The sequence below is a fragment of the Falco naumanni genome, chromosome 10 (genome assembly GCF_017639655.2).
Source record: "Falco naumanni isolate bFalNau1 chromosome 10, bFalNau1.pat, whole genome shotgun sequence".
NCBI classification, from domain to species: Eukaryota; Metazoa; Chordata; class Aves; order Falconiformes; family Falconidae; genus Falco; species Falco naumanni.
Genome location: NC_054063.1, coordinates 719,403 through 741,573, shown reverse-complemented (window position 1 = coordinate 741,573; position 22,171 = coordinate 719,403). Strand labels below are relative to the sequence as shown.

Genomic DNA, 22,171 nt, shown 5'->3' with positions numbered 1-22,171 from the left:
CTGGAAAGAAAACCAGTTTACCACACCACAGCATGGAAACAGCGTGACAAGTGGAGTGATCGGCAGCTTCCTTTCAAAGCACACTTCCGACCCAAATTCCACCGCTACAGAGGCTTTCCCTGTGTTAGTCTTTGTATGCTGCCTCCTAGACCAGGATCTGCAGGAACCACTGTTTTCAGAAGAGCTGAGTCACCTGCTGATATCTGCTTCCCCCTTTGAATGTGGAGGGACTCCCCGGCAGCTGTGCTCTTAGACATACCAGTTAAATCCCTGTTACACATGTCTGCACTGAAGCCAGATTTGGGGTGGCAGCATGGCTATGGTGTGCTTGTTTCCAGCTGGGCAGCAATAGCACTTGCACAGGCGGGGCAGGAGAAGTTTCATGTTGCTATATGGAGCTTGGACGCTGCTGTCAGGTCCAGGATATTTGTCTTCACAACACTGCTGGTTATGCCTAGGATATCTGTCTGTCTTCAGCGCTATTGTTTCCCAGGTTAGTTTGGATGAAACTACCGTAGGTGAGGTTACTTGTGCTGCCATGCCAGTGCACCCTACATACAGATACAGCCCTGGAAGATACGGGAATTATAGCATTCACTCTGCTTCCTAATGAATAATCAGATGTCAGTGCCAACCAGGGACCTGACCCTTCCCACAGTCACAGGGCTTCATCCCACAGAGATCAATCATACCTATTACCACGATCTAACCCAGGTGGCCTACAGGCTTGGGCGCAGCATCTGCTCTGCTGGGGAGTCTTTGCCTTGGATCATTTGACACAGAAACCAGCTCTTGTCAGCCAGGCAGTTTTCTTTCATCTATCTGTGCAGTTTCTGTCTGCGCTGCTATGCATGTTCTGCAATGCACAGCTGTGGACATCAGAAATACTGGCGTGAAGTGGTCGTAGGGTACAAACTTCTTGATGATGTGCATTGAGGTTTGCTGTCAGAACACCACAAAGGAAAGGGGAAAAAAATACTTTATTTTTTTAAAAAGCCCAGGACGGCTGATTCCTGGTGGCAACAAAGGCATCTTGCCCAAGAGTTTGCAAAGCACTGCTTTCTGCTTTGTTGCTTGTTCTTTCCACTTTATCACTGGCAGTTCCAAACTCTTCTCTAGTTTATGCCGGACTAGATCCTTAACTGATCCGAACGATACTCTCACCATCTGGCTTCTAAATTATTGTAAAACATTAGAATTTGTGTCTTTACTTTCAGATCAGGTCTCTGGCTAGAACCACCCAAAGATACCTTTTGCAGATAGTGACTGAGTTGCTGTCTCACGGCTGCCTTCTTGTCAGGTTTTCTCCAGTGGAAGATGTATGCGGGGAATACAATGTGTGCTGGCTTTGTACTGCCAAGCCCCAGAGCTGCTTGTGCACCTTCATGTTGTCTAAGCTGGTGTTTCAGATGCACTGTGAGGGTTTTCCCATTCTCCTGGACTTGCTCTGAGCCCACCAGTTAGAGGAAACGTGTCCCCCTCATTTGCATCTCTACCTGGATCTGAAAATGGGTTGCGTTTGAGGACTTTTATGGATGGGAGCAGATGTCACATAAATGAAGGGGAAAATAAGAATCAAACCATGTCCTGTTTACTTTAAACCTCCCTGTAGATATTGAACACAGTGCCTGGGCGGTTGCACGGCACAGCCAGCTGGTACACCCAGCACCATGTCCCAGGGTCTCGCCTACTCCCAGTACATGTTGCATGCACTAAGCAGCTTCAAAGTGCACAGCGAGAAAGGCTTAGCTGAGCCCTTTACTCAGGTCTTCCCCAAAAGTCAAACACTGACAGAAGCATTGCCTGGTTTGCCAATGCCTGTCAATTTTTAGTAATACTATTTCTTTGTGTTGTTGTAGTTTCTACTTTTTAATGAAATCTTCTCAAAATGAACACCTTCCTCTTGCACACAAGGTGATGTTGCAGCCCCCTTTCCCAGCCCTATCAGCAGTATCCAGAATGACTCAAATAGCCATGGTCTCTTCCCCACTTTCCTCTCCCACCCCAAGGATATTATGCTCCAATTGCTTAACCCATTTTTTCAGCTTCTCGGCCTCATTTAACCTACTGTGGTGAGAAGCGGTCAATGCACTGTAAACATCTCTATTACTCACCATTCCTCCTACTCAAGCCACCTGTAGAGCACCTAGAGAGGAAATTTTGAACGGCTTTGGGTCAGTCCACCTAATTTTTATGCCACTGAAGTACCTTGTCATCAGCATCTCAAACAGCTCTTTGCACGGGGAGATCAGCACAGAAACACCAACCCCACAGGAGGTGAGGTGTTTGCCACCATTGCAGGTGGAGGATGTTAGTTAGGCACCTCACTGATTCAGGCAGCACTCTTGGGGGATCCTGTCCAGAGCTCCTCAGCCTCACCTCATCGTGTTTGGTCCCATCTTGTCACTTTATGACCCCACAGGACCCCAGCATTTGGTAGGGTGCCTCATGCCCAGCCTGAGAGGATCCCTGCAGGTGTGAAAGGTGGATTCGGAGCCAGGTTTTGGAGCCCAAGAGCCTCACGGGCTTTGGCTAGCTACTCCCCAGAGCACCTGTCTTGGTTGCTGCCTTGCTGGGACCATCAGCTCTGTCCACATGGGAATGGTTCACGGCACTTGCTAGAGGTGAAGTGGCCGATCTGGTGCTGGTGGTGGGTTTTCTCCTTGCAATGCCGTGCACGTAGCACCACTGACCACGACTCACAGCAAGGGGCATCCTTGGCACCCTCTTCCCTTCGCCGGGTTGGCTGCCCACAGCATGGCTGCCCTTCTCTCTAGCACTGGTGGTACATCTCCTTGCTGCCACTTGTACGCTCGCATGGAGGGACGTAGGTTGCCTTGCTGCTGCTCCCAGCCTGTCTCGTGGAGACCTGGGTGGCCCAAAGTAGTATGTCTGCTGATGCATTGTTGTAAAGTTTCCCATGGGAGTACCTGACCGTGGGGAATGGGGGCTTCCTGGCTCTCTGAATGAAGCACTGACCCAAGAGCTGGTCCCAATTTACTGTTTGTGGTTAGGCAGAGAGCATCATCTAATAGCAGAGGATATTGGAAAGTGTGGGGCAGGCTTAAGTGCAGTGCGGGTGGGAAGGGGGCTTACTTCTGGGCTGGGACAGAGGCAAATGAGGTCAGAGAAGGGTGCTGGGAAGGCAGTGTCATAGCATCAGGACAAAGAGCTGTCTGATGGGGAAATGAAGTTGTTGCTTAGAAAATGAAATATGACCGAGGCTGGAGTGGGCTGATGGAGAAGTGAAAATAGCAAGTGGGGGGTGATTCAAGCAATCCAGGGCTCTTCGGTGATCCCTGAAGCACTCTGATAGCATGAGGCTGTCTGATCAGCTTAAGCCAAGGAGGAGGAGTTGGGTGGTAGATAACGAAATGAGGAGGGGAAGGCAGACAGCAGGAGGGGTGCCTCTGCGCCAGGCATCTTGGGTTGCAGGTTTCCCTTGTTCATGGTATGTTTGAAACATCTTTATCTGATCGCTGGTGGGTCTCCAGGCAAGGGGTGCAGATGCAATCCTTCTGTCCTCCGGGGCTGGGCTCCCATCTTTTCAGAAGCCATGCGAATGAGATTTCCCTTGTAGTGAATGTCTGTGAGTGTGAGATGTCATTCAGTCTCCCTTCAGAGAATAACTAATTTCACAATGATTTAAAATAATTTAACTTTGCATAATGGGCAGAAGCAGACCTAGGCTCCGGCTTTTTTGTGAGCGCAATAGTATGGAGAACTTCCAGGTGTAGTACCTGGCTTGGAAAGTGCTGCCGGAGGATTAGGCAAGCGAAACACTGGAGTCCCTGGTTGGTATCTAAAGTCACATCTGATGCTTAGGTTTCAAACTGCAAGAGGGGGTGGGGGAAGCTTTCCTTTTAGAACTTTTTCTCCAAAAAACCAAAGCAAAATGCACCAAACGAAAACTCTGGGTGGGGCAAAGGGGTAGATATTTATAACCCTGAGGATCAAGAAATCATAAGACATCTGTTTTATTTACTGCATTTAAATTTGTATTGTTATACAAACTCCACCTCTAGCTGTGCAGCTTCTGGAGGGACAAGTTGGTACGGAGTGATCCTGAAAAGATGAGAGAGATTCCTGGCGGGGAGATTTACATTGCGTATCATCTTATCACCAGTCTGTCCCTCTTGTCTTTTTCTTCTTTCCCCTGCACAGCAAGAGAGATGATTAAAGAGCCGGGTATTTAATTACAGCCAGGTATGCCTAGGGGGAAAACCCACTCAGTGAAAGGACCTTGCAACAACAAACAGAAAGTTCTCCAGTTTCCTTGCTTTGAAGGATTTAAATCTGTGGAGGGGGGTGGGTTGAAGGGGGAAAGAAAGTGATTAGGCTGGAGTTTGCAAAACACAAGGTCCTCTTCCCCCTGTTCAGCAAAGTGCTGCCTTCAGCAGTTTGATCCTCGCCTTCAGCTCTCCTTCCAGTCCCACCGCCCTCCTGCTCCTCTGCAAGACCAGAACTACTTCTCAAGTGCTTTCTGCATCACCATGTCAGTAAAACAGCTTCCCTTTACCCCACCCAAGGTTTTGCACCACCTTCAGCCTGTGCAGAAAGCCTTGTGATTTTCGTTGCCCACTGCCCTGGCCAGTGCCCACCCAAGTGTCCCACCCCAGCCGGCAGTGCGCTCACCCTGGGAACTGCCAGCCAGGCACAATTTCAAAGGCAAGAGATACGGGTCCAGTGCGTGGGAGGCCGCCTCTGATGTGAATCATGCTATCTACGCTAGGGATGGGGCCCTGCATCTCCTCTGCTGGGCTCTACCAGCTTATCTGACCTGCTGTGCCTGCCTCTCCAACCTTCTCACGTCTTTTCATTTCCAGGCTCTTGGGTGAAAGGGAAGTTATTTTATTGCTGGGCTCCATCAAGCTTTTGCTCAGTGCTGATAGAAGAATCTGTGTAAATAGTCCTGTGCCTGCTGAGCACAGAGGACCAGCTGAGCATCTGAGTAACTTCTCTAACCTCCACCGATGGGATTAGCTACTTGTAGGTGCCAGTCCTGCTCAGCAGTGGCTCCATGCAGCAAGGCTAGTGCTTCACTGTTCAAAAGACTTCCAAAAATCAGCGCCTTAAACCTTCAAACAACAACAATCCTTTCCATCCTATAAGAGATTCCTGAAATCTGGTAGTGAGGTTAACAATGAAATGGTAATTCGCTCTTCTGAGCAAATAGGAGCTGCTGCCTTCCCAGAAATCAAACACAATGACAGAGTTAGAGGGTATTTTTCTATCTGATCAGCTGAACTAGTATAACGAATCCTCAGTTTAGTGAATCCAGCATAACAACAAGAAGAGATTTGACTGTTCTTGTACATTTATTGGGAGACTTATTTGCCTTTAAAGAAAGGGGGAAGGGGGGGGTGGGGGAGAAGAAAAAATGAGTTGGTTTTTCTTGTGACATGTGTACACAGCCACGGGCAGAGCCTGTTATTTCACTTGCAAACAATTTCCTCTCTCTTTTGTTTATTGATGACAGAAGGCATTCCAGCCAGGTACACTGGCTCTTCCCCGACTTCAAAGGAGGTCAGGTTACAAAAGCAGGCACCATCCAGGCAAAACGAAATGCAGAAGGGGAAGGCCCATCTCAGTCGATCTCAGGAGGAGGTTACGTGCAAAGGAAAAGCCCAGAACATGCCAGCAAGAATAAAAATAAGGATAAATCCCATTGCTGCATCGTCAGTGCCACCAGGGCTGGTCCACGGGAGTGGCAACGGCCAAGTTGTCTGGGATGCCCTGGCTACCCCCTGGCAACGGCAGCACACATCCAAAACCTTACAGAGGAGAGCGCGAATGAACCGCCTTTCTCTTCCTCCTCCCAGAGGTGCCTGTGCAGGCAGCTGCACAGGGAAGACTGCAGGCTGGAAGTAATGGGTTTTTGGGTCTGAATTCAGACTGGGAGCGAGGTCAGAGCTCCTGGTGACTGGAGACATTATCCAGTGCCTAAATCAAGGTGGTGGGCCTTGCCTGCTCACAGCTCATGGCTGGGTCAGCAGCGACCGCGCTGGGGAAGGAGTCGGGCAGCCCCGATAACCGGTGGGGAGGCTACAGTCTGTACAGCCCAAGGATGGCGGCTCAGCCCCAAGGGGAGAGCAAGTGACTTGGGCTGACACCCTTGGAAAAAGTCCCATCACTGAGCTGGTTGATTCAGCAGCGGTGCTTTACCTCACACTCGTCTTGCCGCAGTCCAAGGGATGGGGAAGCCGATGCTGAATGCCAGAATGGCACAAGAACCGTCCCTCTGCCCCGCTCGCTCTGAGGACAGCCCGGTCTGCCTGTCTCCAGGTCCTGCCTGCTCAGAGCCTGGCTTTGTTGCCTGCACTTAGGTCCTTGCATGTAGTGACAGAGAGAGACATTTTTGGGCATGCCACTCCCGTGGCCATCAGACCAGGCTGCTCTGGGACATCGCTGATGATATACCCCAGTGACTCAAGGAAGGGCAGGGACTGGGCTGCGCCTGCATGGTGTATCCCAATTAAATATGCAATTCAAGTCTGGGCAAATTGAGAAACGTTTCCTTTCCTCCAGTGGCTCAGCAAAGCCGAACTGGGTTTTGAGTGATGCCACCGCTGAGTCAAGCCATGCCCTGCAACGGGGCTCAGCCCCCGTCCCGTGTGACTCAGCACAGCCCTGGCCAGGCGAGCTGGCAGGAAGGACTGGGAATTTGCAGAAAGTTAATGACAATTCTTCGTTTTAGGAGCCCTCAGCTTGGTGAAGCATTACTCAGCACCTTCTCCACCCACCCACCCCAAGTAGGAGCCGCCAGGGCTGGTATCAGCCTCTTCTGTGTCCGCAGCAGGGCTTTCGGCCGGGATGACTCAGGTCAGCCCATGCATCATCCCAGCATCACACTGCAGCAGGTCCACCAGTGTCCCTGAGGCCACTTGGCAGGTGACACAACATGGGAGAGACACGCGGGGCCTATGCCACTGTCGCGCAGCAGCCAGGCACACGTGAGCGGAGTTCTCCAACCCTGCCCAAAGGCAGAGACGGGGACGAAAAGGAGGCGAGAAAAGCGTTTGCTGGGAACCAGAATGTCTGCTCAGCACGATGTGCCCTCATGTCAAAAACTGCTTGTGCTCTGAAGCAAAGCGAGGGGTCGAATTTTGATGGTTTCCATTAAGTTCTAGCTTGTTGGAAATATATTCAGTTTGTAGCTACTGTTCTTTATGTCAACTTTATTTCCACTCTATTACTATTTACCTTTTGTTCTTTTGTAAATTTTAGTACCTAAATTGCTTCTTCTGGACTGCTTGTCATAGTTTAATGTTTCCTTTCTTTTTAGTAACTTACTTTCTTATTTTGCACTCATTTCCTTTCAGTTGAGTTTGGGTTTCACCCTTAGGACTAACACAGAAGGTTGGCCGTGGGGTAGCATCGTTCCAGGTCCAAGCAGAGACCAACATTTTCTCCAGGATGGACTGCCATTGAAACAAAGCCATCCTGCCAAACAAAGCATTTTGAACTAGAGCTCTTCTTTCAAGTCGCAGGGGTTTTTGCTTGGATCAAACAAAACCTTTCCAGGCAGAGAAAACTCAGTAGATTCCTATCTGTCCCTCCCCTGAAATGCAGTCTGTCAGGCTTTGTCTTCACAGTGATCTCTTCCAGCCTCTGTCCTCTCAAGTCCACTTGGGCCAGCATCACCTGAAGTGTGGGCGATGCTGAACAGAGAAATAAAAAGAGGGAATCTTTGCTCTGCAAAAAAAGCCAAATGCTTCCTACAATTTACATTTTTTTTGGCTCCTCTTTCACTCCCCCTCTCCCTCAGCTTTTATTTAAAATCTGTAAAACCAGTTCCTAGTCTCTCATGTCTGTGCATACTGCTAGGACGGGGTATTAGCATCTCCGTCATACTTTTTTCCTGCCTAAAAATGATGAACCACCCAATTGTATATTTATAGTTTAAAATAATGGCAAGAGACAGTACAGGAAAGGAGGCATTTCCTCCTCTGCATATAAATGTACAGTTTGTCTTTAGAAGGACTTGTCAAGAATAAAGACCTTAGTATCTAACAAAACAGTCATGATTTAGTTAGAAAAATTAATCTGTATCTGCAAGTGTCTTTAGAAAGTTTCAGTCACCGCTGGTCGGTAAGCAATGATGGTAAACTGAGGTGTGCACCCTGAGTAAAGACTTCCAGCTGCAGGATGGATCTATCCCTAGGATGCAAAATGCTAAAAACCATGAAATATCTTCCAGCCAGCTATTCACTGTGGCAGTGAAGTCCCTTCTTCTTGAGAAAAAAGCAAGGGAATAACCCATTTGCTGCCTTTTATTTGCTTGAAGCATTGTAGTAGTTCTCTTTTCAGTTTGTTTGAATTGTTATGAACCGGGCTTAATGCTGCTTGTGTGCTGCTTTCCCAGGTTGTCCAGTGTCTGGTCATTGGAAAACTCACTAATCACTGCACGGAGATGACCCTGCTCAGGCTCAGCATCTTCATCTTTGCTGGCGTGGGCTTAGGCATGGTAAGACTTGGCATGAAATCATCCGTGGTGCCTTTTAATAATGCAGTGGCATAAGGTCCGTGAGACCTGGCTGCAAGCTCTGTCCCTTGAGATGCCACTGCTGGCTTTGCTGGGTGGTCCTCAGGAGGGATTGTCAGCTCTCCTGGGCCTCTGCGTGAACAGAGCCACACTCAGAGTAAGCACTGCACCAAATAACGATAAAGACCTGCATGATTAATAGTTATGGGGATTTAAAAAAGCATTAATCTCGCACAGAAACTCGCAGGTCCCTCCTGAGTCACTGGCTTTGCATAGAAATCCTGCCCTAGGTCTTGTCAGCGACTGCATTTCCTGAGCTACCCAGAAAGTAAATGAAGATTATGGGGTGGGAAACCATTGTGGTTGTACACTGCAGCGAGACGGGGGAGGCTGTGTGCCTTTCTTCTGGGGCATTACTTTTGCCTAATTTCCCCAAGCTGGGAGTGTTTGGGGAAGGAGGTAACAAGGCAATAATGTTGTTCCTCCGTTTTCGGCTGAGCGATGTCACCTGTCGCTGGTTGTGACTGCATGGGCGACAGCTGATGCCAATCCCAAACGGTAATTGGAAGACAGAGTTGGTGTAGGCAGCTCTGTCGGTGATCGTGTTTGCTTGGATAAGCCACGTTCAGGGAACTGATAGCTCAGACCGTGGGGACAGAGGAAGGCTGTTCACCAGTCCCCATCAGTGAGCTGGGCCCAAAGGATGGTTGAGGTGTGTCAGCCTTCCAACATTCCCTGCCGTATTCGGCCTCGAGCCTTGCTGCTGGGGTGCTGGTGCTCCCGCCGGTGCGGGTAGGATGGGTGCCGTTCCCACAGATGCACCACAGGGTATTGAGGCTCATGGTTCCCAGCTACACGGATGAGATGAGGCACCTACACACCTTGGCTGATCTGCAGCCAAATTGCAAGTCTGAGGTGAGGCTGGGACGGGAAGATGGATGCAGGCAAAGTGTTGGCTCTGCAGATGGAGCGCCGTCCCCCGCTCTGGGATTTCAGGGCTCATAGAAACACTGCCGGGTGGCAGGATGCTGGGGAAGGGTCCCTCCCAGCTGGTGTCTCGTGGTTTTGGCTGGCGTCGATGTGCCCCTTAGCGTGGGACATCTGCACAGGACTTGGTGTTCCTGAGCGTGGCCCAGGAAGGGCTTTTGAAGGTCTCGCCACTGTTTCTTGGTCATGGGTGGGAGTGATTAGGTAGGACCAAGGCAGGTCTGGCCCATCTGCAGACCTGAGCACCCCCAGCCAGGTGCAGGGCCAGGTGCTACTGGGACCAGCTCCCCATGTCAAAGCCCAGTCCCACAGGAATCAGGCAGAGAAGCAACATGGAGTAAATGGCTTTTGTGTGCTGAGGACTCACCGAGAGGGAAGGCTGGAGGCTGCTGGTGGTAGGAGAGAAAGCCTCGAAGAAAGTGGAGGGGTGCATGGGGCTGCACGGCTTGCAGCGGCTAATGACCCGGTGTGGGGAGGCTCACATCGGCTGCAAGGGGGGGGCCAGGAAGGGAAATCATTTCAGGTTGGTAATTACATCAAGCCCAGAGGGCTGTGGACATCCTGACAGCACGGGCTGGGGGACAAGGGTCAGCAATGACTTCCCATGAGAACTATTCATAGGCAAATGCAGCTGCGATCCCCTTCGCTGGGGACGCCTTATTAAAAAGCACTCTTTCTGAGCGGCTGCCGAGAAAACATCCGTTTCTGGGATGGCTTTCATTCTTGGTGGGGATGAGTGCCATCACAGCGGCAGGCCTCATATGCAGAGATTAACGCGTGAAGCCTTTAATCCCGCACAGCCGCCAGTGGAGAAGCATCCTGCCTGCTGTGCCCTTGCTGCATGTGGCCTCCAAACAAAGCGGATCCCCTCCCGAAAAGGTGGAAGCAAGGGGAAAGCCAAGCTGATAACGAAAGACGCCCTGAAACTCATCTTTGTAAGACCGGGAGGTGGGCTGAGGCGTTTTTGGAAGGCTGGCACCAGTGTCAGCAGACAGACAGACAGCAGTGCAGCTGGGAAGAGGCTGCAGGACGTTCCCAGCAATCAGCAACTGGAGAAGGGAAGGGGTGGGCTGGGAGCTTGGCAGTAACACCTGAAAAAGGAGAGGAGGGGAGAGCCGGTGTCTGATCTGCAGATGCAAGCCGGGGGCACGTGGGCTGGGGTGTAGGAGGGCTTGGCGGTTGCGACGGGGAAGTTTTTCCCTTTGTCTGAAGGCGCAGCCGTGCCTTGTCCTGCCTCGCTGCCTGTGTTTCCCAGGCGTTTGCTTTTTGAGCCTGTCTGCTGAAACTCCTGGTTCTGCCTCCCTCACCTGAAAAATGCCTTCAGATCTGCTCAGGTCAAAAAGGCTGCTGCCTGCCCAGCAGCCGAGGAGCAGGGCTCTGCCTGGCACGGCCCTTCCCGAGTCCCCGGGCAGCGAGGAGTCCCTGGTTTTACGGGAGACACAGACGTGGCTCTGCTCTTTTCTGCCCACTTGCCTTCAGCCCATGGGGGAATTCATAAAAAGCAGTGGGGGGGGGGTAAAGCTGTTTTTTCCTATGAGCTCTGCAGTGTTGTCCTGCAATGACATTTGTCCTAGCAAAGAATTATTCTCTCTCCAGCTAAGTGTTTTATGTACCAAATACCTGTTCCTCTATCCTTGTTCTCTGGATCCTTAATCACAAGTGCCTAGATCTTAACCAAAACGTAGGCAAAGAGCCCCTCCGAGGGAGAAACCTGGCTGTGACTCTAGGGGGGAACTAGGAATAAACCTCAATATTTCCAAGTCATTAGTGAGCGATGTCTCTGGGCTTCTCCATCTTCTGTAGCTGAGAGGCAGGGACCAGATCTTAGGAGAGAAGAGCTCCAGAGAATGAAACTTCTGGCTAAACCAGTGACAGAAATGTTCTCCAGCCACAATAACACACCTTGAGCCACGGGTGAAGGCAGGAGACTTGCAAGAAGGGGGAATTTCCTTTCCGTGCCCCAGAGAAATCCATTCATTTGACCAGCGGGGCTTGTGAATGAGCTGAGAGCTGCTCTAGCCCCACGGCTTAGGGAGCCTCACCGCTTTTGTTTCAGTATTAAACAGCTGGAGGGATGTCTCCGCTAAGAATATGTGCAATAACAAAATCATTACTCTCCCTAATTATGCTCGCTAATGTGCACTTACGGCCAGGAGACCTATTCCAGATTACTGAATTCAGTGAATTTATTAGCAGCAGAACAGGATTAGAAATCCCAAAGGTACGGCATTACATAATGCACCACGCTCATTTATTTTGACAAGCTCGGTTTAGTTTTAATTATTTATGATAATGAGCTGAAATGCCTTCTCTAGGCTGTTTTGTATAAGTAATGGAGGCTTCCTGAAGTACACCACATGCATCTGCTGTTCAATGTTTCCTTGGGAGTTGGACAAGAGACAGAAGGTGGGGGGAAGGGTACAGGGACGTCACTAATTCCCAGATGCTAAAAATACCCACAGCAGTGCCAGAGAAACGTGCTGCCAGATTATAGGGTATCATTTGCTACTTGCTCCGCGTGCTCGGAATAATTCACTGCAGACAAATGGTGGGCTATGAAAAACCCTGCAATGGCCAAAGCCACACCATCAGGTACTGGTTCTGGCTCCCACAATTTACCTAAGTCATGAGTTTGACTCGTGATGTTTTTCTAGGTTGTCTCTTGCCACAAAGTCACCACTTGTGCTCTGTAATGATCCATGGTCCCTTGTGTCCTGTCCCTTAGGCCCTGATGAGGACCGTGTGGCACTACTGCATTGTTGCAGTGCCGATGGTGTTCGCCTTCAGCATACTGGGCACCATCACCGACAGCATCCTCACCAAGGCCGTCCCCTCCTCCGACACTGGTAAGACTCATCAAAATAGAGCAGACTAGTCTTTTCTCATTTTTGAGTCTGTCAGGTGGTCCCCAGCTCACACCACCACTATCAAGCGCCGGGGCATGTTCATGGCAAGCACCCAATTAATTCCCCAGCGGATCAGGCTTGGCAGTTGGGTGTCAGCAGAGCAGGTGAGTGGGGACCAGTGGTGCTAATGCACAATGAGCTTGAACAACACTGAGCAAGCATCCCACAACCCGGTGCTCCTGGTCCTGTGCCGCCTGCTGACATCCATAGTGGTGGGCACAGTAAGGGAAGGCGCTCCCAAACTCTCCTTTCCATGGGAAGCCAAGGTACGGTAAAAAAAAAAAAAAAAAAAAAGCTGCTTTTCCATTGTGACAGTGACTGAGAGGGCTGAGAGAGCTCGTTCACACCTTTTAACTTGGGGCATCTCAGGAGGGTATTCTGGATCATCCTTTGGAAACATGCTTTGCCTGATGCAGTAATCGCCCCCCTCTCCACATTTCAGCCATGTCTCAGTCAAAGAGTTACTACATTTCTCTGAACAAGGCGACTGAAATGCAGTGGTGGTCGTGCAGAACCTTGTACCTGGGGTTTTAGTTCTGTCAGTGAAGGAAATATGCCCACTTTATTGTCCGGGGAGCCTTGCTGGATTTGTCCCGGGATGGAGTTGGGTTAACCAGGCTTGGTGTCTTTTGTGCAAGCTCCTTCAGGGTTTGCTCCCAGAGCTGCATTCACTAGGTAGCCGAGAGTCTCTCTGCTTTAGCTGAGCCCTTCTGGGATGCCAGCCTGCACCCTGCATCTTCCCTGAGCTCTCTGAGCAGACAGACACCTCTGCACAGACCCTACCGAGAATGGGAGTTACAGTTTGCACAGCCCATTAGTGAAGTTTATAAAGAACTTTTGAGATGCTTCTGGATGAAGAGCTTTTCTAAATGTCACTTCAGTAGTTTATTTGTAGAGACTGACCACTGCATCTCCTACAAATGCTGGGAGCCTGTGATCTCTAAGTGCAACACTTCTACCTGGGAGGACCACTTAGTTCCCGGGGAGGCGAGGACTGGGGATGTCTCAGCCCCTCTGCTCGGCCAGGAAGAAAATCTGCTGTTTCATGAGTTGGAGCGATGTTCGTGCAAGGAGGGAGAGCTGGGGGGGAAGGGCACCAAGCAGCTTTGGGATGTACAGCCAAGCTGGAATTCATCCAGGCTCTTCTCAAAGGGGCTTTGTGAGGAAAACCAGAGCATTGCTTGGCTTTTAAAGCCCGGAGGCAAGCTTCGGTCAGCGAGGAAAATGGGTTTAGTTGCCTCACCCTGCTCCCTGCTTGTGTATCTTGTTAGGTCAGCCCGCGCCTCGCTGGGGTGGATGGTCTCTACATGGCAGGGCAGGACAGGACGACGGCAGCCCGTCGGGTGGTGCCGATGGTCAGGTGGGGGCCATAGGACACTGGGGGAGGCACGGGCTGCCTGGGGCTCTCTGCCCATCCGCCCTGGGTTGGTGCCATGCCAAGTGCTACTACAAATTGCAGAGTTATGACTGGCTTGAAACTGGGCGTGTTGAGGAGGGATGCTGCTGGCACAGAAGATCGTGGCGCTGGGGGAAAACCTTGTCTCTGCTTCTCCTCCCTGGCCCTCACTTTTCAAACCATGCTTTCTCCTTGCAGTGTTTCCAAGGGAAAAGGCATCTGATGGTTTTGTGCTTGTTTTGGACATACCCAAGCAGAGGCTGGGGCGAAGGCAGGAATGCCTGACGCAGCAGAGCCAGCGAGCTGCCTCTCGGCAGCAGCTGCAGCAGTGACGGCGTGGGTGTCTCGCAGAGCAATGTGGCTATTAGAATGCCTGCCATCGCTCTCTGGCCGTGGGTGGCACCCTGCAGCGGCTGCTCCACCCGTACAGCAGCTAAAGGGCTGCTCCTCCCTGCGTGAGCCCAAGACCGGCTCTGCAAAGTGAGCATTTCGGTGGTGTGTTAGAAATTCCCACTTTTCTAAGAACATGGGAATCTGGCTTTATGAAAAAGCCTCACTGTCGCTGTGTCGGATAACCAGAGCGCTTGCTGAAACAACTTTTAGTTAATGCAAGGAAATCAGACATTGAGAATTTCCCTTTGGAAACCTCACTTTTGAGCCTTGCTGTTCTTTCCTGATATTTTTGCCAGCCTGGAGCCGCTAGAGCCTGTGGAGTTTTTCTTTGGGCCAGGGAGAGGCTATCTGAGCAGCTGGAGTTTGGGCTGAGCTCAGGTGTCCATCTCATCCCTGGGCTGGAACAGATGGGGCGTTGCAGGAGGATAACCTGTCCGCCCTCGCTAGACACTGAGTCACCCATCCTTGCCTTTTAAATAGGTGCCTCGGAAAGGGAGCAGTGGGACGGAGGATGGCACCATCCCTTCACCCGCTGTCCTGCTTTCAGGACTGATCCAAGGTCACTTTCTACCGAGGCTGATGAGTTTGCCACTTGTTCTTTGCTTATGACTTGGGGCTTTGCACTAAAGCAAAGATAGCGGAAATGATTTAACTTATTTCCCTTTGATATTTTTTTCTTCCCTCTCCTCATCTTCAAAGGCAGGAAGGGAAAATTCTGCCCTATGTGCATGTGCTGTCCAGCTGGGCGTGCGAGCTGGTGGGAGGGCAGCCCCAAGCCCAGGGGGACTTGCATCCGCACAAGCACTCCTTGTCAACCCTCCCTGAGAATGGAGGTCTTGTTTCTGCGCAGACCCCCTTACCCATGGGGGAGGGAAAGAGGGAGGAAGCCCAGCAGAGCCTGCCTGCTTAACGGGCCCACATTGCATGACTTTATTTGCACATCAGATGCAAAACCTTAGGTGGAGCGCTTGCAGCCAAGCAGGGTTTGGTGCATCGAACCCCTCAGCTTTGCTTGGGCTTTGCTGGTTTGGAGGTGGCTGCTGACAGCAATGACCTAATCATTAAATCAGGCCCCACGTTGCCCTGGGCGTGTGGCTGATCTGGGCCAGCAAAGTCATCTGAGCGAGGCAACAGGATGTGAGCTGGAAATGAGGGCAAGCCAGGGCACCCGGCACTGCGGAGGGTGGGAGGAGGGATGGAGCCGCCTGGCTTGGGGAGCCGCCAGCACTGAAACCTGCAGGAGGAGAGGAGTGCTGGAGCAGGAGGGGAGGATGGGCTTCTGGCTGGGGTGGGTCATGCCAGCTATGGGAAAAAGGGGGAAAAAGCTGGGGAGGGTGAAAAAAGGGCAGGGAAGGCACGGAAAGTGGGATCGTCGTGATGAAGGTGAGCGTGTGTGTTGGCAGAGCTGCACAAAGCAATGCAGGATTTTTTCTGCTGACATGGTGACTTGTCCCAGTTAAAGGTCTTGTCTTAAACGAGATCCGTCACATGCGCAGCTTTGCAACAGAGTAGGGCCACGCTGCAGAGCTGAGATTTACAATGTCCCAAAGCTCGAGGGTGTCTGACACGAGGGATCTAATTTAAGCCCATTAAACAGAAATTATCTTTCTCAGCAACGTGTTGGAGAAGTGCAGAGGGAGAGCCCAGCCTTTTAAGAGGATGGATTTCTGCTCCAGAAAAAAAAAAAAAAAAAAAAAAAAAAAGGAAAGAAAAAAAGTGCCTTCTCAATCATAAGAGCCAGTTTGGCAATTGTATGTAGTAATTAGTTTAATTCAAATACCTAGAGGGAAAAAAATAATTGCAAAACCTGCCCAGAAAGTTTGGTGGTTGTGGGATGGTTCCCATTGGCAAAGGGTCAAGACAAGGTCCCACCCATTGCCTTTGTGTTCCCATGCGCGGGAGGAGCGCTCGGCAGCGCTTCCCGGGAGATTTCCCTCTCCACATGGCTACACCCTTGGCTTGGGCTCATTGCACAAGTATTTTAAGCATGCTGATAAAAACCCAGCAGTCACTGGCCGGCATTAGGTGAACACCTGATGCCTCTTCTCTCTTGGAGCCAGGGAGCATTTCCCGGTGGCTACCCACGTTAAATATCGCACTCAGCTCCACATCTACTTACCTGTGGGACAGCATCCTTCTCATCCTTCCCAGACACTGCTGGCCTTGTGCAGCAATGATGCTTCAACACATGTCTTGGTGGAAAACATGCCAACAGCCCAAATAATTCTGCTGATACTAAAAAATTAATAATTGCAAACATCATTTCAGAACAAGGCACAAGTTTCTTGCACGTGCTGCCAGCTTTGCCCTTCCTCCCGGTGTTGGGGGCTAATGATTTTCTGGACAGCCAGGTATTTTCTGCTTCTCTGAGCGTGATAGCTGTCTTGCACAAGGACTGCAGGACAAAGTGTGCACCGGGTGCATGGGGCCCAACTTTGTGTCCCATGGGATGTCCTGGTCATCCACCTGCACGTGGAAAAAACCTGCCTTTGCCAAACTGGAGGTGCTTCCCCATCTGCTGGGTTCCTGTTAACAATGCAAATGGAAGAGCTGCTGGAGGGGGAACCGGCCTAGCCAGGCAAAGGGCTCGCATTTCCATCCAAATTGAAATATCCGTTCTTTTTGCAAAGGGGGTGGGGGAGTATCTCAAGGGGGCTCAGTCTTCTTCTGTGGTTTTATTTATTTATGCTTAAAGACCTAGTTAGACCTAAGCCTCTCACTTATGCTAAGCCCTCAAGAGCTGTTCCTCTGTCCCACACGAAAGAAGAAATGGCAGGAGCAGCTTGGGTGGAACAGGACCCTCTTGGGTAATTATGACGTTGGAAGCATGTGTGTGATTTGCTTGGAAGTCTCACACACGACTGTAGAATTTACCTTTTCATCCCTAACCCCATGCAGAGATACCAGCACTGCTGGGTGCAGCGTTCAGAAGCACCTTCTCGGGCCAGAGGCATCCTTGGACCCTGGCGAAGGCAGTGGTGAGCACCAGCTTGGCTTTTGGGCAGCGCTGTGGGAGTCGGGGCTGCTCACTAAAGAGCTGAGCTGGCTCGTGGTGGAAACTAGTCCCCATGCCTCCAGGAGTCCTTAGCCTTAACAAGCCCTAACTGAACCTCTATAAATTAATGCAAGAGATTATTTGAAGTGATTTGCTACTACTTCGGGGGAGCCTCATCAGGAACAAAGGGGATCCCACACGCCCTTCTCCACTTTTCCATCCCAGGACTTGTTCTTACCCTGATGTCTCTGTGTCTGCCATCTCTCCTAGGTGCCATGCTTGGGATTTGTGCCTCGGTGCAGCCCTTGACACGGACGGTGGGCCCAACCATCGGTGGAATTTTATACAAACAATTTGGAGTCTCCTCCTTTGGCTATTTACAGCTAATTGTCAATATTGGTTTGTTTGTTTACCTCTTAAAGAGTAAAATCCCACTGAGAGAGATGAAAACCCAGTAATTCAGTTGCAAGAAAGTAACCCCATTTCTCCATCAGAATAAAAATCTTCTTGAATTTGATTTTTTTAATTTATATTTATTTATATTTATATATCTAGAGTAAAGGACCAGGTCCATTTGCAAAGGCCTTGGAGCCATGCTGGAGCAACTGGAGGCTGCAGGACCCCAGGAGCTATTGGCTTCCCCCCCCCCGCCCCCTCCCCGCAGCAGTGGCTGTGACTGCAGGCAATAGTCAGATCCTCAGCTGTTGTTAGTCAGCATTCCTGCTTGAATTCACCGAAACTAAGGGGATTAGGAGCCAGTCTCTCCCCTGCTTTGGCCTTTTGTCCCACAGCTCCCCCGCCCCAAGTGGTACCACAGAAAATTGGGGTAAAACACAGCTGCTTTTGAGTGTCATTTTGCTGCATTGAATGCATCTCTGGTGTCCTTGTGCTAGAGGGTGATCAAGGCCAAAATTCTGTGGCCGAAGGTTTGCTACATCCACAGCCCTGCCTCTGCATGAGCCTGGCAGATGACAGGGTACAGCAGCACGCAGGGAGGATGCGAAGCCGCGGGGTAGCATGCTGCAGTGCCAGTCTCCCTGCTGCTTCCCGAAACAGGGACCAACCCTCCTTCCAGGTTTGGTTGGTTGGCTTTTTTTTTCCCCTGTACTGCGTCTGTCTTGCTTTTACTACAGGCTGCTTGTAATTACATACTTTGCGACTTCCTCTAGTACAAAGTCTCCTGCAGGAATCGCATGGTTTGGGAGGCGGAAGTTACCAAATTTGGAGCGTCACTGGTGAGCACTTTGCCCTGCTGAGCTCATAGTCCTGACTGCCAGGGCAGATCTTGTGCTGCAGCATTGCTCTCGAGGAAGCCCAGGTTAGTTAGTGATAATTGAGCCTCACAAGATAAAACTTCACTACTCTCATTCAAAAAATGAGCTGCTTTTTTCTCCAAGCTTCTTGGTCCAGGTGCTATAGGGAGGAAGACCACTTCTGTTCTTCCCAGTTAGCCTTTAGAAATGTAACTGGGTCTAGAGGTGGAGCAAGAGGAGAGAGTGAGGAGTTCAGCTTGCATCGCTGCAGAGCTGAGGAATTCCATGGAGCGTCAGCACTGTTATTCCAAAAAATCAAGAATCCAGTTTTCTGCCTTAGCACAGCACTAAGCTACGGGGCTGGGGGGAAGGTGGCGTTTTATCGTGGGGAGCTCTTGTGCCTTCTGTGTCTTCCATTACTTGATTATGAGGGCAAGTGCTTCAAAAGGAATGCTTATCCAAGCTGTGGTAGGCTTTTCTGTTTCCACCACTGACCAGACCTGGACCTCAACACGCTTTCCTTCCCTGGCTGGGAGACGAGGTGAAACGCAGATGGGTTATTTGGGCTTTCTCCACCTCCCACCGCCCGGTCCAGGGCACCAAAGAGCCGAGCTTACCCAGCCTTTTTAAGCCACTACACCACTGCCCGCTCCACAAACATGCATCAACAAAAGTTAACTGCAGCCCAGGGTATAGTAATAAAAAGTGAACATTTCAAGTAATTTATTTGGAATGGACATATTAATGCAAAAGCAATATTAAGACCAGTAACTGCTGAAAGACATTCATCAAAATAAATACAAATATAGATACTACAAATAATTTAAATTGTGTTTAACACCACCAGTCAGTGTTGAATCTTCCTTGCCTCTCATAAATAGAAGATAATTGTTCGCAAAGCTGTGCCTCTCAAAACACACAGACGCTTTGCTAGAAGTCCTTTACGAAAGTCTTTGGTTTTTCTTTATACGCATCTCAGGCAAAGCTCAGGGCTCTTTGCTCAGCAGCCTCAACGGGCTTGGAAAAAACCAAGCTGCTTCCAGCTCTCTTCTGCGCTTTCCTTCATTGGTACCCTGTCCCATTCAGTCCAAGACACTTGATCTGGTTTATCATCCAGTGGTATGCTCTACGGGCAGCAAGAGAAAGCAGGTGAGTTACACGGGCGGGACAGCGGGGCAGGAAAAAGGGGGATTTTGAAAGGAGGGGGAGCCTGCAGCATTTATTTTCACAGATCCCGTGTTTTCAGCGAAAGCGTAAGGAAAGCGCTGCCAAGTGTCGCTCCCCACCCCCGCCCAGCCGCACCGCCCGGCGCCCTGCGTCAGCCCGGCTCCCACCCGGGATTCCCGGCGGTGCGTCCGGGGGGGGCGACCCGCAGCAGCCGCTGAGCACGGCCCGGCCCGGGGCACGGCAACGGCAGCACCGGGGCGAGCGGGGGCGGCGGGGGGCCCGGCGGGCACGGGGCGCAGCGGGACCCCCTGGGCGGCGCGGGGAGCAGTGACCGGGGGGCTCACCTGAGGCCGGGCGGCCGGGGCGGGGGGCGGCGGTTCAGGGCGCCCGGGCCAGCCGCCGCTCCTGGGCGCCCGCCGCCTGCTCCATCTCCTGCCGGCTCTTGAAGTCCTGGATGGCCCGCTTGTTCTGGAAGTCGATGAGGGCCATGGTGATGGAAGCGTTCCAGCAGCTCTGGTCCGGGCACCGAAAGTCAATCTCCTTGCGGTCCTTGGTGACGATGGTGAAGTAGATGTACTTGCCCGTGCGCTCCACGCAGTCCACCTTGAGGATGGAGCCGAAGCCCAGCTCCTTGCCCTTGGCCCGCTTGTGCCCGTCGGGGAAGAGGCTGAGGCTGTCCTTGGTCAGCACCACCAGCTTCTTCTTCCACAGCTGGAAAAGGCTGTCGCTCCGCTTCTCCAGCTCGCCCTCGCGGATCACCTCGGCTTGCATCTTCATCCTCCCTCCGCGGCGGCCCCGGCTGCGGCTGCGGCCCCGGCTCCGGCTCGGGCGGCGATGACCGAGCCTCGCCGCGACGGGAACAATTTATTGCAATGAATCAGCGCCGGGCGCCTTCCGGTGCCTCCCCCGGGGAGCCCGGCCCGCCGCCCCCCGCCGCCCCGCCTCCCGCCCGCCCCCCGGGCCGCGCTCCCCGCCCGCCGGCGCCGGGTGCTGGCGGGGGTCCCCCGGCGGCAAAGGGGGGTGCCGGTGCCGCCCCCCCGGGCGGGCGGCGTGGCCGTGGGGCGGTGGGTGCCTCCCCGAGGGCCCCGCCGCTGCTGCCGCCGTGGGCGGGGGACACGGCAGCCTCCCCGCGGGGGGACCCCGATCCCGCGGCCCCCTCCCCAGCCGCCCCGTGTGTTCCCTCCGCCCAGCCGGGATGGCCCCCCCGCGGGGATGGGGCCGCTGTGACCCGCCGCACCGCCCCCCCCGAGCACCCCACCCCCCCCCGAGCCCTCCCGGCCGTCGCTCGGGCCCGCACCGGCGGCGCACGCTGCCCCCCGGGCCCCGCTCGGCCCGCGGGGGGGGGGCTGCTGCCATCGGCTCGGGCACCTGGGCTGCGCCCCCGGCCCGCTCACCTCACCCCCGCGGCGCAGCCGGGCCCTGGCCGGTCCCGCATCCCGCCGGCTGCGCAGCGCCGTCAGCCCCTCCTGCACCCGTTCCTAAGGGCACCCCACCGCTCCAGTTCTGCACTAGCACCGCACCCCTTATCTTTTTTGTTGCTCCCTGCAATCACCTGGTTTATCCCATTTTCTTCCCCCCCCCCCCCCCAGCTCACTCCCTCCTCCCCAGGAAGGCACCACAGCTGGTTACAGCCCGGCCGGTGCGCAGCTCCACAGGCAGATACGTGGGCTGCGGCGGCTGGAGGTGATGTTTAAGCAGCACGTGCAGGCCCGCGGTCCCTTCCTCTTGTGCCGTTCATTTTGTCACCCTTTTATGACAGTTGACACAAGGCTGAGCCAGCTTCCTAGCTGTTGCCTCCGTGCCGCAGCCAAGGGCAGGGCTGCGCGTAACGAACGCACGCACGCCGGTTCTGAAGCAGTAGTTGCTCAGCTGCGTACGTTGCGCAGCACCCCGCTTTGGTCTTCGAGCCCCATTCCCCCTCCACCATCTTTCTCGAGTGACTGACACCTCTGCAGGTGTTTGCAAGCCCAGCCCCAGGGGTGAGCTCACCAAGCCAGGCGGGGCTCCCAGGCCCTCGGAGGGGTCAGCAGCCCCTTAACGGAGCGGCGCTACAGCCGAGCCGCCTCCGCTGCGGATCACTCGGCAGCTGGAGTACAGGCCACGCTTTGACCGCTCAGGGCAGCGCGCACGTCTGCGGGGAGGGCTGGAACACCGGTGGGCTCCGTGCGGCGCCGCAGGGGTGATGCATGAGCTGGGAATGGCTTCTCAGGCGGGATGGGCTGGGGACCGCTCTGGGACCACGGCACTGGCTGTCACTGCTGGTGGGCTGGGGGTGCGACCACAGGCGTGCGCGGAGCTCTGTCCTGGCATGGGAAGAGCAGCGGGCTTTCCCGGGAAAACCAACACTGTATCTCGCTTTTGAGCGTGATTTAGTCTGTTTTGGTGAGGGATCAGCCCGAATTGACTCACAGTTGGGCTGCACATCCACATTTTCTCGACAAACGCTGGCCTGCTCTGTAAAACAAGTTCCTGCCCAAAAGGCCCTCTAAGAGTAAGGGAGCCGGAGCCAGCCAGGAGCAGAGCTGGATCTTAAGCAAAAATCATTATGATGTTTTTAATTGGGCTCCAAAATACAACAGGGAATTATCT

At 52.7% G+C, this 22,171-nt stretch overlaps 2 protein-coding genes across 3 annotated transcripts in view; one reads left to right on the top strand and one right to left on the bottom strand.

Moving 5' to 3' along the window:
• Positions 1–17,679, top strand: part of SLC22A18 (solute carrier family 22 member 18) — a 59,878-nt gene extending 42,199 nt beyond the window's left edge. Inside the window, exons 8-10 of one of the 2 annotated variants that reach the window (XM_040608591.1) lie at positions 8,366–8,467; positions 12,198–12,318; positions 17,433–17,679. In XM_040608591.1, coding sequence (XP_040464525.1) covers positions 8,366–8,467; positions 12,198–12,318; positions 17,433–17,620 — 411 coding nt within the window. In that variant the 3' untranslated portion in view covers positions 17,621–17,679. The remainder of the gene's footprint in view (positions 1–8,365; positions 8,468–12,197; positions 12,319–17,432) is intronic. The other variant, XM_040608593.1, reaches the window with a different exon arrangement.
• Positions 17,680–19,123: 1,444 nt separating this feature from the next.
• Positions 19,124–20,494, bottom strand: PHLDA2 (pleckstrin homology like domain family A member 2). The gene is made up of 2 exons (XM_040609470.1): positions 19,927–20,494; positions 19,124–19,541 (listed from the first exon to the last, which is right to left on the bottom strand). The coding sequence occupies exon 1, from the start codon at positions 20,357–20,359 to the stop codon at positions 19,961–19,963; it is 399 nt and encodes a 132-aa protein (XP_040465404.1). The 5' UTR covers positions 20,360–20,494; the 3' UTR covers positions 19,124–19,541; positions 19,927–19,960.
• Positions 20,495–22,171: the final 1,677 nt, after the last annotated feature.